A 17,804-nucleotide genomic window follows, 5' to 3' on the forward strand; every position below is an offset into this window, starting at 1 on the left:
TTGGAAACATTTTTCTTTAGTTCAGGTATGGATATGTATTCACACTGCGTGGCATGTCAATGTAAATAGAAACACTTCAAAGTATTTTATTTGGAGTCTATGTGAGAAAACATGCACATATTGTATAAATCCCAAGAGAAATATAAATCCTAATAAATACTGCAAAGCCCAGCAACGAGAATTTTTACAGGACAGGCCTGGAAGAAAACCTGTTAGAGGCTGCAGCGACCCTAACCATAGAGGAAATCAATGTGCTAGAACAGCCTAGTCAAAGTCCAGAACTAAATCTAGTTGAGAAACTGGGGGAAGACTTGGAAATTTATGTTTTCGAATGCTGCTTTTGTCTTTGCAGGTTCAATGGAACCTGACTGAGCATAAGCTAGATCACAAATAAGAACCTGCAAAAATCCTGAAAAGCTGGTTGAGACATAGCCCAAGGACTTGCACCTGTAGTTGGAACAAAATGGGGCTCTTCAAAATACTGATTTGCAGAAAACGGAAATGAATAGCAAAAAGCATGCATCATTTCTCTTACAATTCTGGACTACCTCATTATTGTCCATTGCATAAAGCCCCAATAAAAGACAGTACAGTTTATGGTTTTGTTGTGACGAAATGTGCAAAAGTTTCAAGGGGGTAGATTTTCCCAACCCAACAGAAAACTGGTAGATGTTTCTTTTCAGGCACCTATGTCTCACTCAGCTGTATCAAAGCAAAAATGCTTGTGTTTCCTAATCTAATCATACTAATCTGCTTAACAGAAAGTATTAAAAAGTCTCTACATGCATGAATGTCTGCAGCTTGTTATTTTTTCACCACCTGGGTTCAAGGAAGACATGATGTCACCTCCTCGAAAAATGAAAAAACTGGAAGGACCAGATCAAAGGAATAAACATGTCATCAGTAAGGCTGTGGGGGCAAATTACTCTGTCAGAGCTTCATGCTGCTGGTGAGGTGAGCAGTGTTCACTCCCCGGAGGCTATAGCCCTGGAGGCCATTACCAGCAGCAGGAGGCAGTTCAAAGGTGAAAGTCAAAACTGTTGATCAAGCCAGTCTACAAAATGCAAACGTATTCTTGGCCGACAGCTTCCCACCCCTTGAACTACAATAAAAAAGAGCTTTTGTTGGTATTTAACATAAACCGGTTTCTTTAACCGGTTTATGTTACCGTGTTAACGGTTAATTACCGTTAACACGTAAATAGTGTTAACGGTTTGGAATGTTCCAGCACTTGTGTAATTTCATGCTAGGCTTTGTCGCCATCTAGCGGTCAAGTATAAAATGAGCTTTTGCATGTTAGCTTAGGCTAACATTTAAAAAGCTTACCTTTTTCTGAAGAAACACGTCAATTCGTCTTCGTTCTTCAACAACAGTTGTAACAGGAAAAATATATTTTAAAAAATATTCAAGGAATATAGTTCTAAAGCATCGTGTTTTAGGGGAAAACCTAGTGGGGTATAACAAGTATAGTGTTAAGATGGAAATCTTCAATAAAAACATTCAGACCTGGATAAAATGTCCAGATACCTGGTGGGAAAATGAGTTGTCTGCTGGGGAAATTAAAGTCAAATTTATTTTCTCTTAGTGAAAAGAAAACACCAAGCTTTAAACAATTAACTGTTCCAAATACCAGTTCCTTAAAGGTAGAATATCTAAGATGTTCAATAAAAAGCTGAAGATCAAGAGGAATGTCAGTATTTGAAAGGGTCATGCTAACAAAATCATCATTGTAACCTTTGTATTGACCTATTTTCTTTTTAAATTACAGTTCATGTGTGCCTATGCCCACACTTTCACTTTTATCTTATAGTACATACCAATAACTGGTGGGTTGCTTTTGAATTTGTACTTTATGAATTTGCAAAGTCAAGTATTAACTGCAAAGTTGTAATGCAGTTGTATTGAATTCTGTGGTGGAAAACACACACAAACACGCAGAAAAACTGAAAAAAAAATCTTTTTTTTACATATAAACAAAAACTACAGTTTACATGAATCAAAAAAATATTTCATCAGCGAACTTTAACATAAAGTTCTCCCTTTGAAAAGTCCCTTTTACAATGCAGATTCATCTGAATAAGAGGCATGCTTTGAAAGGCTGGAAAAGGCAAGTGGATGTCTGAGAAATATTGCTTTGGTTTTGACTACAGGTGGTATGTCACTGGGTTTTGGGTCAACATACCATTTCTTTCATGCTTTATTTCATCAATAGCAGCCACTTAATTCTGTCAAAATAAAAAAGAGGAAAACAAGTCTGTACACTTCATCTAGTTTCAGAGGCATCTGAGGGAAAGCAGTCTGATAAAAAAAAAAAAAAAGAAATGCTATGTAACAATGTCTAAGTGAGGTGACCTGCACCTCCAGTAAGTACTCAATAGCCGAACATCTGCTGGGCGGAGTTGCTCTGCTGCTGCTGTTGTTGGGTGGCTGTCGGGTTGCTCTGGGCTGGATCTGGACCTCGACTCTGGGTCTCCTGAGGTTCTCCATGACTCCCGTCCATGTGGGTGACCTGGCTGCCCTCGGCAGCTGGAACAGGCCTCCAAGACAGAGTTGGCGCTTCCAGCTGGTGGCTAATCGGGTTGACCAGAGTGGTGAGGTTGATGAAGTGGGCCACGGACTGGGGTGCTGCACCGTTTGTAGGACCCACCGTCTCCGGGACAAGTTCAGACGGTCTGTTGTGGAGCATGGCGGAGCCGCTGACGGTGTCGAAGGTGACGGTGAGGATGGAGTTGTCTAACGTGAGGGGCCGATCGGTGGCGGTCAGGTGGCCCACGGCTACCGGCTGCAGGCTGGTGAACTGGGTTTGGGAGTGGCTGGTGATTGGTGTGACGGTGATGTTGGTCAGTCCAACTGAGCTGCTAGGGGAGGGGGCTGATGGAGCGTTGGGATCAGTCAGGACCACAACCTGGAACGCCAGATGTCAGATTTATTGACAAGCTAATTTACTGATGACATCACAGAGAGGAACATTACTCCAGTTTTCCTTCTGACAAATATTCAACCAACAATCTAGCTACAATATTGTTGCATCCATTTCTTCTTAAGGAAAACCAATCGTCTCCTCCCTTCTTCTAAAAGTGACAACCTCTTAAAGCGGTGTCTCTTGAGAAAACTTGGCATCTACCTGCTGGATGCTCTGCACAGCAGAGCTCGTCTCCGTCTCCTCGCCAACAATGACGGTGTTGAATTCGGGCATGGGCGCATGCCTCGGCTCAGTGAAATCGCCGTAGTCGTCAGACTCGGAGAGCTCCGGTTCCACTAGGACTCTCTGCTTCTTCTTGGGGTGCCGGTTAGGTCGGACAGGCTTCTCATGGGACATGCCGTCTTTCTCCAAAGACAGGGTGGGCTGTCAGACCAGACCGTTCAGAAAAGCACAGCAGCACAGACCAAGTCAGATTTGTTTTTCTGTCTCCAACCAGAGTCCTTCTATGTTCTGAGACATAATATCTCCATGCAATCCTCAAGGGTAAACAAACCTGCACAATACTGATGGATGAATTAGTAACTGTTGAGTTTTCTTGAAAATCATCAAACTCATCAAGTCTCATTGGCGCCACCTGCAGGCAACAAAAAGGAATGATTACATCAGGGAGTCTGGGTGTGAGGCGGAATAAAAACATTACATGAGTAAGACTAGCACTACTTTAATTTTACTCAAATAAAACCACAAAATAGTAACTAAAAAAACTACTAAAGTAAAAGTGAGAAAATATTTGGTAAAAAAATACTACAAAACAAAAGTCCTTGGTTTGAGATCATAACATGATTTAATTAGGGCTGAAACGATTAATCAGACTAATCACGATTATTGAAATAATCATCAGCTAAGTTAGTAATCGATTAATCGTTAACTGGAGTATACAAACTAAGAAAAAAAAGGCAGTTTTCTGAAGGAACAACACCCCTACAGCAGTAATTAAGCTACAACTGCAGAAACATATATACATTTTGCATTTAAGATAAAACCTTCTTTGTCTGTAGATCTGTGGTTCAGATTCTGTAAAAACTAAAAAGTCTAATACTAATAACTACCCAGTTATTAATCAGTTAATGCAAAAAATAATCAACATCTCAGAAAGGGCTGAGCTTTTCACATGTTAATATCAGAAGTATTGTTTTAGCTGCACATGCATCCTTTGCTTCAAATGATCAAACATACACTGATGGAATGCTTTTATTGCATTTTAGGCAATAAAATCTTAATTTTCTTATTTAAATAATACATTTCATTATTTGTTTATTTTAATATAATTTTAAAATTGTGTTAAAAAAGGCTTATGTGTTTACATGAAAACCCTCCAGACTGTGTCGGTTGCCAGGATACCTTATAGAATAATCGCTTACAGATATACCCGTTAGCTACAGCCCTAGATTTAATTATTACAAATTATGTAATCAGACTGATAAAATTATTTAGTTATTTGCCGATTCTAAATACTAAAATAAAAAATAAATACGACTAGTAGAGTAGAATTAGCTGAGTAAAAAAAATGAAACCAATCCTTAAAGTTATGTTTCCGAGTTAGACCAGGGTAAGGTATCAATAGTAATACTGTAACACTGTATTTACTCTGTCTTTTGGAAAAACAGGCTCAGCAGATAGAAAACAGCATTAAAATAAAAATGATGAAGCTTGTGTACAAACAAAAACTCTCACTTTAGCAAATTATAGGTATGCTTCTTGTGCATCTTTGGCAAAAACAAACTTTTCTTCACTCAGTAAAGTTAGTTGATGTCTCTCTCTCTCTCTCACTCTCACTCATATATATATATATATATATATATATATATATATATATATATATATATATATATATATATATATATATATATATATATATATATATATACACACACACACACACACTGCTCAAAAAAATAAAGGGAACATTTCACTTTAATTTTGTGTGTGGCTCCAAATCCAGGCCTCCATTGGTTAATAAATTTGATTTCCATTGATGATTTTTGTGTGATTTTCTTGTCAGCACATTCAACTTTGTACAGAACAAAGTATTCAATGAGAATATTTCATTCATTCAGATCTAGGATGTGTTATTTGAGTGTTCCCTTTATTTTTTTGAGCAGTGTGTATATATATATATATATATATATATATATATATATATATATATATATATATATATATATATATATATATATATAAAAATTCCCTTCTCACCCTTCGCGGGTGGTCTCTTTCATCCTCTGAGCTCGGGTCCTCTACCAGAGGCCTGGGAGCTTGAGGGTTCTGCGCAGTATCTTGGCTGTGCCTAGAACTGCACATTTCTGGACTGAGATGTCTGATGTTGTTCCTGGGATCTGTTTGAGCCACTGCTCCAGTTTGGGGGTGACTGCCCCGAGGGCCCCGATGACCACAGGCACCACTGTGGTCTTCACCTTCCAGGCCTTCTCCAGTTCCTCTCTGAGGCTCTGGTATTTCTCCAGTTTCTCATGCTCCTTTTTCCTGATGTTGTGGTCGCTTGGTATTGCTACATCCACCACAACGGCTTTCCTCTGTTCTTTATCCACCACCACAATGTCCGGTTGGTTCGCCATTACCATCTTGTCTGTCTGGATCTGGAAGTCCCACAGGATCTTAGCTCGGTCATTCTCCACCACCTTTGGGGGTGTTCCCCACTTTGATCTCGGGGCTTCCAGTCCATATTCTGCACAGATGTTCCTGTACACCACATATGTCAGAGTCAAGGCCCGCGGGCCACATCCGGCCCGCGAGAAGGTTTTTTACGGCCCCTGGGATGATCTTGATTTATTATTAGAACCGGCCCGCAGACCGCAGCAAGCCGGCACCCCGTCTGAAAAAAAATATCTTCCTTATTTGAACTGTAAGTAGTTCTTTAAATGTTCTGTGAGATGATGTACTTACCCATGTATCCATAACAACCGGAACTTTCAATATCCACCAAGTTATTGCCGAAATATACCGTCTATTAAACGAGTGCCCCCCGGATTAATTACACTCTCTGCAGCTGCAGCTGCGAAGTTACCGTATTAACCCGATACTTGCTGGAAAGTGCAACGTCTCCCCTTTCAGAAACCGTTGGAATTTTTCCACTTAGCGCTACGTGTGGCGGAATTACGGTACTGCAAATTTAGATGTGTCGCCGGCGACACATCTAAATGCCTTGACTCTGACATATGTGGATTAATAGATTTTTGCACTTTATTTTATTGTATTTCAATCCAATTATATTTTAAAAATATTTCAGTTGTGTCTGTTGAAAATTAAAGATTACTGACAGAGCCATAAGAAAATATTGCTTTATTTATCTGATCATATTGGAATATATTTGTTAGGTTTTCAGTAGGTTCAATTAGGTTCACTAGACTATATGCGTCATTTAAAAAAATTTCAATGAACATTCGATCAGTCCGGCCCTCGGCTTGTAGCTAAATTTTTTATTTGGCCCTCCATCCATTTGACTTTGACACCCCTGCTGTACACTATGCCCGCCACTTGGTTATGTCGTTCCATGTACGCTTTCCCTGCCAGCATCTTGCACCCTGCTGTTATGTGCTGGACTGTCTCAGAGGCCTCCTTGCACAACCTACACCTTGGGTCTTGCCTGGTGTGGTAGATCTGAGCCTCTATTGCTCTGGTGTTTAGGGCCTGTTCCTGGGCGGCCAGGATGAGGGCCTCTGTGCTGTCCTTGAGTCCAGCTTTCTCCAGCCATTGGTAGGATTTCCTGATATCAGCCACTTCAGTTATTTGTCGGTGGTACATCCCATGTAGGGGCTTGTCTTCCCATGATGGTTCCTCCAGCACCTCGTCCTCTGTTCCCCATTGTCTGAGACATTCGCTGAGCACATCGTCCATTGAGGCTTTGTCCTTGATGTATTTATGGATCTTGGATGTTTCATCCTGGACAGTGGCTCTCACACTCACTAGTCCTCTGCCTCCTTCCTTACGGCTTGTGTACAGTCTCAGGGTGCTGGATTTGGGGTGGAACCCTCCATGCATGGTTAGTAGCTTCCGAGTCTTAACGTCCGTGGCCTTTATCTCTTCCATTGGCCAGCTAATTATTCCGGCAGGGTATCTGATTACTGGTAAGGCATAGCTGTTTATTGCACGGATCTTGTTCTTGCCATTGAGCTGGCTTCTCAGGACTTGCTTTATTCGTTGGAGGTATTTGGCTGTGGCTCCTTTCCTTGTGACCTCATCGAGGTTGCCATTTGCTTGTGGTATTCCCAGGTACTTGTAGCTGTGCTCTATGTCTATGTATATATATATATATATATATATATATATATATATATATATATATATATATATATATATATATATATATATATATAAATAAATAAAAGTATGGTGTAAAAGTATGGTCCAAAAAAAGCTACTCCAGTAAATCTAAGTAGTTGCTAACCACTTCTGGTCGTATAATCATCCCACCTGGGGGCTCGTCCGGGCTTACCTCGGGGTGTTTGCGGCGCAGATGGCGGTTCATGGAGGCACGGGTCGACACCTTAGTCCCGCACAGGTGACATGACTGGGCTTCCACCTTTTCATGGGTCAGGTGGATGTGCTTCTGCAGCATGTACTCCGTCAGGTACTTCTTGTCGCAATGTTCACACTTCCACGTCTTACCCACTGCAGCAACAATGAGTGGTCAGTTCAGGACTGTTGAACACTCTGTAAAATGCTGGCTACATAAAGTGTACAATACTAAACTATTTTAATTAATGGTACATTTTAAAGATGCATCAATCAATATTTCATTTTATAACAATGAAGAAAGTCTCAAAATAACACACAGTAATAAAAGCTCTTCACCTTTCTTGTTTTTGTTGTACAGATATTGTTAATTTTCTTTTTTTAAAGTTTTTACCAGAAAATAACTGCTTTCTTTTCAAATGTTTGGGGCTTTCAGGGTGCATTCACCCATTTAGTCCACTTTAATCAAACTCTAGTTTGTTTGGTTAGAAAATCTGCTTCATTTGGGGAGGTGTGAATCCGGAATCAAACTCTGATGGGGACCAAAAAAGCGAACTCTTGCTGCTCTACAAACCCAGACCTTGGTTTGATTAAAATGAACTCTGCATATGAGAACGCCAAGCGTTCTGGAGACTGCTCCCAAAGCAGGAAGTGGATTATAGCACAGGGTATTGTGGGTCAAAAGAACCAAAACAAATGTGTCTCTAGTGCAAGTGAAAGAAATGGATAGCAATGTGTTGCCAAAGACAAAATAGAAATCCTACAAATGCTAAAATCTGAAGAAGGAAATTGCGCTCAGTGTCTTCTTCAGAGGTTTTTGTCCTGATTCCTTCAGTGGTTCTTCGTGCAGCGCCACCACAGGCGAAGAGGGGAACAGGTTTCTTGAAGGGTTTGGCTCTTTTAACATGGTACAGTGCGAAAATGAACCACAGCTGCTGAAAACGTAACAAATGTTGCAATTTTGCTCCCCATCAGAACCAAGTCTACCAGACTATCAGGAGTGAAAACACCTTCAATGCGAAACAAACTCCAGTCTCATGAGAGACCGACCTGTGTGGATTAGCTTGTGCGTCTCAAGGGTTGTCCTCTCGCTGAACGTCTTCCCACACAGTTCACACATAAAGTCCTTAACACCTGCAACCAAGTTGGCATGGAGATAAATCAACAATAGTACGAATGTCTTAGCTACATGGAAAAGTTCACCGAAACATCCCAAACCACCTGTGTGCCTCTTGAAGTGCTTCAGCATGTTGACTTTTTGGGCAAACTTGCGGTTGCATTCTTTACACTCATACTCTTTGATGCCTTTGTGAAGCTTCATGTGGTGCCTCAGAGCATGCTTGGTTTTCATGCCTGTAAAGGGAGACATTGCCAATATATGATTATAATCTGAGAGAGATCCAAGCTTCAACTTAGTAAAAAAATGAGGGGTGTGATGCAAACCTTTCCCACACTCTGCACACAGATAGTCCCGGTTGTCATCGTGAACCCTGAGGTGCTCCTTCAGCATGTCCTTCCTCGCGAATGATTTGCCACATTTCTCACAGCAGTGGCTCTTAACCCCTGGATCATGACATAGGAGCAAACACCTTAAAGATATGTTTTAGCATTCAAATAAACAGAAGAAAATAATTTTATTTAATCCCCCAATTCTTTCCAGAAGGAAATCTTTAATGAAACAAAGAATTAAGCCAATATGTTGTTTCTGCGTTTTGTCAAAGTCTAAATATCAATTAAAGAATATCTTAAGGATCGGGACCATTCAGACAGCAACACCGACACAACTGCCTCAACTAAAAATCTGATCTTTTTGCAGTAATTGAACACACCACGCAAAAGTGTGATTAGCTAAAAACAACCCTCTTCAGAGGGGGAGCCGTAAAAACTAAAGGAAAACGGACTCAGTTAGCAATTTTCTTCTTACAACCAAAAAACAACTAAATCAATTCCTGACTGCCTTAGAGAACTAGCGATAACCGAGCAAAGCAGGCTGTTAGCACATAGGAGTAACAGGCACAGAGTCCAACATAAAAGCGACTTTACAGTAAAGTTATTCCATTTTAAAATCCCACAGAGTTTCCAGTGCGCTGCTCACCAGTGTGGATAATCTTGTGTCTTTCCAGGTTGCCGATGCTGTTGAAGATTCGACCGCACATTTCACACGGATGGATGTACCTGGAGGACAGAGCCAGCTGGACATTAACTCATCTTTCACACGACTTTGTGTAGTTGGAAGTAGCACTAGATAGCAGTGGCGCTCCCTGCTGGCTTACTTCTGTACTGCAGGGTCGGGCAGCTGCTCTCTGTGGATGACCAGGTGAGCGTTGTACGTGGCCTTCAGAGCAAAGTGACGGTTGCAGATCGCACAGCTGTGGCCTTTCTCCTTGTGCTGCTCCATGATGTGCTTCAGGTAGTCTCTGCCCTTTGCAAACGACAACTAGGCACACGGAAGCAGATGACTTGGGTCACCGTACTGATCCCTGGAAAACGGCCTGCTGTCCAGTTTGTATTAGAGTCTGACAGCTAGCTAAAGGGCTACATGCATTTCCCCTCATGGAACTGTTTCTCACCCGCTATTTTTTATTTTTTCATCAAAAATTAAGCTTACTTGACATTTCTTGCAGTTGTATTTGTGGTGATCGGGATCATCATCCTCATCTTCTTCATCCGTTTCATCGCTGTCATCTGGCGAGATGCCGATCTTCTTGATGAAGTCCTCTCTCTCTTGCTCGTCCATTAAAGCAATGTCCTGGAACCAAAGCAACTCCATTAAATCATCATCATTTTCTTTCACGGACGTCTTTCCTGATGTTGAAGATGCAGATCGGATCAGGCCTCAGGGTCACCTTGAAATGCACGTGGATGTGGTCCCGCAGGACGTCCACGCGGAAGAACTTCCGGCCGCAGATCTCGCAGGTGTATTTCTTGTCTCCATGAGTCAACAGGTGTTTGTTCATATTGCTCCTGCAAGAAAACACCTGCGTGCACAGGCACGCTTCAGTATGTGTGCGACGAATACGGCATCTGAGAGCGTTTCTACTGCACGTCTACTTCCAACCAGGTGTGAGACGGGCTGCCGGCAGAGACAAAGCCTCACCTTCCCACAGATGGGGCAGGGAGACGGTTCCTTCCTGTACTTGGTCCCTTCCTCTCCGTTCGCCTCCAGCTCTTCTTTCTTCATCTGTTTTGCGCCTGTTTACAAGTACGACACGTTGAAGACGATGAGGGTGGCTCAGCTCTGCATGTCCAGAGCATGACATTCATGCTCTGGACATGCAGAGCTGAGCCACCCTCATCGTAGCTCAAGCTAAGTCAGGATGGATTCAGAGCATTTAAGTCGAGAACAGGATCAAGGTTTTTAATCGTGTCTTTTCGTTTGTATGTTTAACAGTCCCTCCATCATGTTGTGACTTTGTGTCTGTAGCGTAATTTTACTCACTGTTCGCAAATTTCCCTGCAATTTTCACCAGTAATCGCAACTCTTCCAGAAGCCTGAACCAACCACATAAGGTTTACCGGATTTCTTTCTTTTCAGACTAATCAGGGCAACTTGTCTGAATTTTGACCAATCCTTTCTAATTCCCCTTCTAGTTTAACTTCCTGTTGCCCAACATCTCTTGAACATCGAACCTGCAAGATGAAACGGTAACATTTGCGTTTTTTTTTGTGGCAAAAACATTTTGAGATGTTCTGTAGGATTTGCTTCAACTATGTAAACAGTTCATGTTAACGCGAGTTACATCTTGACAACTCCTCAAGAAGTTGATTTTTTTTTTCAGTATTAAGATTGCTACTTTAAGAAGATGCTTGAAAAAATTATTTGGACACATCAACTATGTAAAAAAAAAAGTTTTTTAGGATGATTAGTATGAAAAAAATATTTTTTCTTCTTCATGTTATTGCAAAAGTAAAACGTACAAAAAAAGTGCAACCCTGACCGCAAAGTTTTGAAAAAGGTGCCACAAAATGAGTAATTGTAGGCCGCAACAAATCACAAGAAAAAAATCCCAACATCTTGAGGAGACCGGTTTAGGGTCGTTGTCCTGTAGGAGGATGAACCTCCACCGCAAACTAAACCCGTTTGCAGCCGCTCTCCCAGGTTTTCCCACTCTGCGGCTGCAGCGACTCACCCACGCTGTGCCTCCTGTGGTGCTCCTGCATCACGTCTTTGCGGTAGAACATTTTGTTGCAGATCTCGCAGGAGTAGAGCTTCTCGCCGTGCTTCTTCTTGTGCTTGGAGAGGTTGCTGTTGGTGGAGAAGAACCGCGAGCAGATGTCGCACTGGAACGTCTTGTCATCTGGGGGGACATGAGAGACAAGGGACGAAATGAAACGGGAAAGAACAAAGAAAAAGATCCGGGCGGCTTGGAACGTCTTAGGAGAAGAGCAGAGAAACGGCACCTGTGCGGCAGTTGTGGAACTTCAAGGCGTTTTCCAGGCGAAACGATTTCTCGCATGTGTTGCACTTGTATTTGTAATCTTGGTCAGGCTGCAGAGAAACACAAAGACGTCAAACCGGTGGGAGAATGTAAAATGCCGGAGGCGACAGTCTGGAGTGTCGCTCACCATGTTCTTGCTGTGCTTGTAGGAAATGTGCTGCTTCAGACTCTCCTTACGGCTGAATAACTTATCACATTCGTCACACTTGAACAGCTTATCACCTGAGACGGGGCACAGAGGGATCCTGTGATGTTACACACTGCACAGCCACTTTTGCTCGATTCACTCCCGTTCGCTTTGTCGCACGCTGAGGTAAAAGACGACACCTGGCTCTTACCGTGAGACCGGATGTGTCTGTTCAGGTTGCTGCTGTTCTGGAAGATTTTACTGCAGAGGGAGCAGCGATAAACCCGCTTGTGCTCTCTGGCTTTGTGCCTCCTTTGGACCATCGCGCCGTCGCAGGACGTGAGCAGGCCGCTGCTCTCTGACGCCGCAGCCGCCTCCGAGGCCACCAGCTCCAGGCCTCCCAGCATGGACTTTACGTCTGCACACATCAGGAACACACACACGCACACACACACACACTGATGAGTCGACGTAAGCAGGACCCGCTTTCGGGGTAGAGAGATTCAGCTGCAATATTTTGCAGGGGTGCACCGATTTATTATCGTGCACCAATTTAGTTAATTTTGGGAGGTTTGAGATCAGCTGACGTTTACGTGAGGAACTGATTTTCTCCATCTCTGCCATCCAAGTTAGTGTATCTGAAACCAATTAAATTTTAAGGGTTAAGAAATCTAAATCCTAGTATCTGCTCATTTGTCTAAGACCGATCCAAAAAAACAGATGTTTGGTGTAATCCCTAAAAGCCTGACTCTTCTCTTTCTTACCTTTGGTCCTGCTTGTGAAGGGGCCCGCTCCAGGCCTGCGTCCCCTGGCTCTCCTCCCGCGGCCCTGCCCTCTTTTACGGCAAACCTGGGCCGTGTGGGGTTTCCCTTCCTCAACACCAGGGGCAACCAAGGACTGCACTGAGGCAACCTCGCTGCTGAGATCCAGGGTTATACCTGGAGTCAATGAAAGGGAAATGAATGGGTTGGAGCAGGGAAACATGTCTGGATCCCAATCCTGTTGAGAACAAATACTGAGGACAGAAAGCGGAAAGCTAAGAGAAAACACTGCAAACTTGAAATTTAAAGCCGCCATTTACAGATTTGTGAGAATTCAGGTGATTGATGCCTCAAGCGGTTTTACCTGCATTGTCGTCTTCAGCCGTGTGAAGCAAGTGGGCATCTGATACCTTTATTTTAGCAGAGGACACCGCGACATCTGTTCAGGAAGAAAGAGCAGAAGGCACATTCTTTCTACACTGGCTCACCAGAATCTGTGCTGTAACTTCTTTGTGATGGACAGTAATTGTGACTGCCGATTTCCCAAAGTTAGGAAAACTGAGGCTGATTCATGAGGCAGAACGACAAAAGTAGAGCGAGGTTGTTTCAGTTTTTTTTGTCACTAAAATTCTAAAAAATATGGAAAGTGTTTGTATTGGAAATGGAAAAATTTAAATGAAGTCAATATTTTCCGTTTGCATGATTGTTTTTCTGATGACTATCTCGCTCTCTTTCTACCAAAATACAAAATTCTTCAATCTGGTGCGTTGGTCTGTTTTTTTGAAGGAAAGTTTTGTTTAAAGAGACTTTGGTGTCCATCATATTTGTTGTTTAGGTTGTTTTATTTTGGTATTTAAAGTGCCTTCCAGTTCCAGTGTTAAATGTCCCTTAGAAATTAAAGTTTATTGATCTTTGACAGGGTGTACTTGCACCTGAGATCTTAAAATGGTCTCAAAACAACAATATTATTATTTATCGCAATAACTTCTGGGACAATTTATTGTCCAGCAAAATTTATCATGACAAGCCTTGTATTCTGCCCTCTGGTGGTGGTATTTGATAGGAGCAGGTTAGAAGATGGATGGAGCTTGTATTGCAACTCGAGAATCATGAGTTAGAGTGGCCCAGTCAAAGACCAGACCGAAATGCAACCGAGAATCTGTTGTAAGATTTGAAAGTTGTTCTTCACAGATGCCGATAATAAGTCACGTGCTACTTTCTTTTAATCTGTCTCATGAAATCCATCTAAAACACACTGAGGTTGGTGGTTTCCGGCTACCTGGCGGAGGCAGCGGTGGTGGCAGCTTCAGCATCGGTTTCTCCATCTTCTTGGCGTAGAAGGCGCCATACCAGACTCTCAGCTCCGTTCCTGGGAGCACGTCCTGGTAAACAGCAGAAGCACATGTAGGAAGAGCGCAACCCTCGGATAGGGTGAGGGCACGGCCGGGCTGGGTACCTGAGAGGTGTTGAAGTAAACATCGTCGTCCTGCTGGTAAGCGGTCAGGTTCTGGTGCTTGTGGTCGGCGGCAGGTCGCACCAGCATCATCCAGTTGCAGTCGTCCTCGCTGCTGCAGTCGAAGCACACCACGGCGCCGTCCTTCTGGAAGATCTGCCCAACAGACGACGAAGCATAAACGCAAGGACGAAATCTATCCAGCACAAAGCAGGGCTTGAACCGTGTTCCAGGTCATGAGGGTTTATCTGGTGGCACCTTAAGAGGGAATACTCCTTCGTTCTCCAGAATGGGCACTCTCTTCGCTTCAAAGGGTCCAAAGCGGGTCCGCTTGACCAGTCGACGCAGGACGAACACCCCCTCCTCTCTGTGACCCACCTCTCTGATCTCCAAGCTGTTGGGGAGAGATGATCTGACGCAGGACAGAGAGCGGGAGTTTGTTTACAAAAATGAGCAAAATCCACCAGGATCTCAGGAGCTGCACACCAACAATACCTGCATTAGTGGGTATTGTTAGCAATAGCTAAACAGGGGATGTAATGGGGTTGAATTTGCATTTATTTTGTTGGTTTGCAATTTTAGACTGGAGTTTGGAGTCCAATATTTTTTTTACATTTTATAGTTTTAAGAAACAAGCAGGAAACAAGTTGAGGTCAGAGTTCATTTTAAGAGACTAAGAAAAAAAATGCATCCAGGATTTGAGTGTCATTTTGAAAATATTATGCAGTTACTATGTGCAGCTGTGTCCCGGAGAAGTCATTTTTACCATGAAGTTTCAACATAATTTTTATTTTATGACAACTGTACCACCAAATAACACAATAAAATTTTAAGTCCATATTACCCCGCCCTTATTTCCAATGCAAACAACTGCAGGACAAAATTCCTCCACAGTCATGCAAAACCTTCATGCCTTTTATTAAAATCACTTGATGATAGATGTTGCGGCATCGACCTGTTATTAGGTTTTGGGGGTGACTAGATTTTTTTTGTATCTTGATAAAGAAAATAATAATTTGAAAACAACTTCTTGTATTTACTCAGGGTACATTTGTTTTATATTAGGACTGGGCAATGAATCAATAATCTATATCTCGATAGACACATCATCAATACCAATAGAAAATGCACAATGCACATTCAATAATTTCACTGAACTCTGATCCAGAATCGCACAGCATTCTGGGGAATGTAGGCAGAGGAAACACTTTAGCCTCTTCTTCTCACAGCCAGCGAAAGCAAGTTTGGTGAAAATTCAACTAACTTACTCCTTTGGTTACCTAGCAACAACCTGCTGAGTAACTTGTAAGCAGCTTCAGGTTTCATCGCCATGCCTCATAACTGCTTATAAAAAAATCATGGAGTGGAGTGAAGGGAGGGAATCAGAACAACAGCTCGAAATTAAATTGTGGATAAAAGAGGCAGCATTAAGATATTTACAACAAATCATTATCGATATCGACTGATATGAAACATAAATATCCTGATATTTTTCTCCGCCATATCGCCCAGTCCTATTTTTATATAAAAATGTGTTTGATCTGAAGCATTGCCACAAAAAACCGAAAAAAAAGAAGAAAGAAATCTGTGCTTCTAAAGTTATAACTTTAATAACTATTATCTCAGTAGCATTAGGGATAACTGTTGCTTTTATGAGAGAGACTCTAACCAACCATCCAAGTCCAGCTTGGACGGTGTTCCCAAGATGCCAACTCACCGAGCTCGACTGAGGACGAAGGAGTCCTGCACGGTAACCAGGGGTCCCAGTTCCGGACACTCCGAGTCATGGTACTGACCACAATCCTCGCACCCTGTGGGAGGGATCACATCTGTCAACACAGCCTGCTCCCACGCTGTCAGAGTCAGAACACAGTGACGGGTGGATTCATACTCACAGATGAACTCATCTGGGGTCTGCTCAGCCATTATGCCAACCTGCACAGAGAGGACACGGATTTTTATCCTGTGTTTGGCCATGAAACAAGGAGGAAGCCGACAACATTCAGGTCATGCGAACCCAACTACTTGTAGGAGTGAGTGTTTAAAAGAGCCGAACCTGCATCAGTATTTGATGGTACTGTTCGGCTGTACCTGAACACACCAGCCCCTCTGACAGATAACAATGTGTTTGAAAGCACTAACTAACTGCGCTTTTTATTTTAATGTTTGTGAGTCACTCGGAGGGTGCATTTGTTTCTTTATTTTTTTCTATCTAAGGAATCCGTAAGAGTTGGGATCCAGGATTTGAGTGGTTCCCAAACTCTAGCCGGGTTTTAACTCCGATCTGAGCGGCTTCTCTTCTCTACAATGTAACAAAGAACAGTCGGCATGGCGGCTGGATCGGAGACGCAAACCCCCAAACCGGAGTCGGTGCTGTTCAGCGCCGGGGTGAGAGCCGTGGGAGCGGCGCAGAGAAGCCCCGAGCGACCCGGACACACCGGCTGCACCTGTGCTGGCAGACTGCGTCGCCATTTTGATGGAAACGCGAGTAAATTAGTGAGGAAACACGTTACCTTTTCTGCAAAGCAGCCTTCATTTAGCGAGTCCTGACTCCGGGTTCCAATCCGCTCCAGAAACGGCGCAGGACCGGAAGCGAAGCCGAGCCCATTGCATTTTGGGAGCTGTAGGCTGAGAACGGTAGTTATCACTCAAACCTGAAAACAAGAAAAGACCTTAATTACCACAATTTTTGTTCAAGAGTTGTTTTACTTTAAAATTACAGTTTGAAAACACTGCTACATGTGTTGTTTGTTTTACATAATACCGTGATTTCATGATGAATATATATTTTTTTACATAAATTTCGAAGTATATTAGTTTTTTAAAAGCTAATATGCGCCGTCTTGCAAATGTATTCATACTGCTTTAACTTTTTCATTTTGTCGTATTAGAAACGTAAATATATTTAAGTTGTCTGTTTTAGCCAAAGAAAAGATATAATTCTTAATTGTGAAGTGAAAGAAAACTTAAATGTGAAAATTGTATGACATGACTATCAAACCCTTTTGTAAATTTCTGTTAAACCCAAAACTGTAGGGTGTAAATTCCGAATAAACGCCCTGAAAACACCACCGGGAAACCTGGAGGTGGCAGCATTATGCTGAATGGAGGCAGTAGGAAACGTGAAGCTTGTCAAGAAGATGAATGAAGCTAAATTAAGGGCAATCTTTTAGCAAAACGCTGTACAAATCGCTAAAGGCTTGACGCCAAAGTGGTTTGCAGTTAAAAAAAAGAATCGCGTAGCAACTTGAGTCTGTTTAAATCTAGTAGAGACCAAAGAGAACTTTGAGATGTCAAAGTATTATGTCTCTAAATATTGAGCTGAATACAAATGCACACCCTATTGTTTACATTTTGAATCCATAAATAACTCATTACAGCATATAAAAAGTTTAAGGAGTATTTCAAGAAACTGTACTTTGAGAAATGATCAGCAAAAACAACTCAGAGCTGTGGTCTAAACTGGAACGAAAGTAGACAAATAAAGCCGAAGCATGTCTGAACTTCAGCCGCTGGTTCCTGTAATAACTACTTGTATACAAACGTCTGTTTCAAACAGCACCCAGAAAAC

The 17,804-nt window shown here is 42.3% G+C and overlaps 1 protein-coding gene across 1 annotated transcript; it reads right to left on the bottom strand.

Annotated features, from left to right (window-relative positions):
* Positions 1 to 1,941: 1,941 nt before the first annotated feature.
* prdm15 (PR domain containing 15) lies at positions 1,942 to 17,683 on the bottom strand. Its single transcript, XM_014967675.2, has 24 exons — positions 16,747 to 17,683; positions 16,129 to 16,168; positions 15,951 to 16,044; positions 14,492 to 14,645; positions 14,237 to 14,389; positions 14,060 to 14,162; positions 13,145 to 13,219; positions 12,784 to 12,957; positions 12,231 to 12,437; positions 12,020 to 12,114; positions 11,855 to 11,942; positions 11,584 to 11,751; positions 10,551 to 10,645; positions 10,300 to 10,431; positions 10,062 to 10,202; positions 9,727 to 9,890; positions 9,549 to 9,628; positions 8,897 to 9,016; positions 8,675 to 8,806; positions 8,504 to 8,587; positions 7,434 to 7,609; positions 3,477 to 3,557; positions 3,125 to 3,346; positions 1,942 to 2,905 (listed from the first exon to the last, which is right to left on the bottom strand). The coding sequence occupies exons 2-24, from the start codon at positions 16,157 to 16,159 to the stop codon at positions 2,372 to 2,374; spliced, it is 3,303 nt and encodes a 1,100-aa protein (XP_014823161.2). The 5' UTR covers positions 16,160 to 16,168; positions 16,747 to 17,683; the 3' UTR covers positions 1,942 to 2,371.
* Positions 17,684 to 17,804: the final 121 nt, after the last annotated feature.

Source organism: Poecilia mexicana, unplaced genomic scaffold (genome assembly GCF_051168715.1).
Source record: "Poecilia mexicana isolate PSO_F unplaced genomic scaffold, ASM5116871v1 scaffold_14, whole genome shotgun sequence".
Lineage (NCBI taxonomy): Eukaryota > Metazoa > Chordata > Actinopteri > Cyprinodontiformes > Poeciliidae > Poecilia > Poecilia mexicana.

What these genes read in the sequence shown, in the direction of transcription:
- prdm15 (XM_014967675.2), bottom strand. Translation starts at nt 16,159, where the DNA reads ATGGCTGAGCAGACCCCAGATGAGTTCATCT. An exon ending in CCCGACCCTGCAGTACAGAA is followed by an intron (nt 9,629 to 9,726) that starts GTAAGCCAGCAG and finishes TCTGTCCTCCAG; the next exon opens with GTACATCCATCCGTGTGAAA. An exon ending in GCACTTCAAGAGGCACACAG is followed by an intron (nt 8,588 to 8,674) that starts GTGGTTTGGGAT and finishes ACTTGGTTGCAG; the next exon opens with GTGTTAAGGACTTTATGTGT.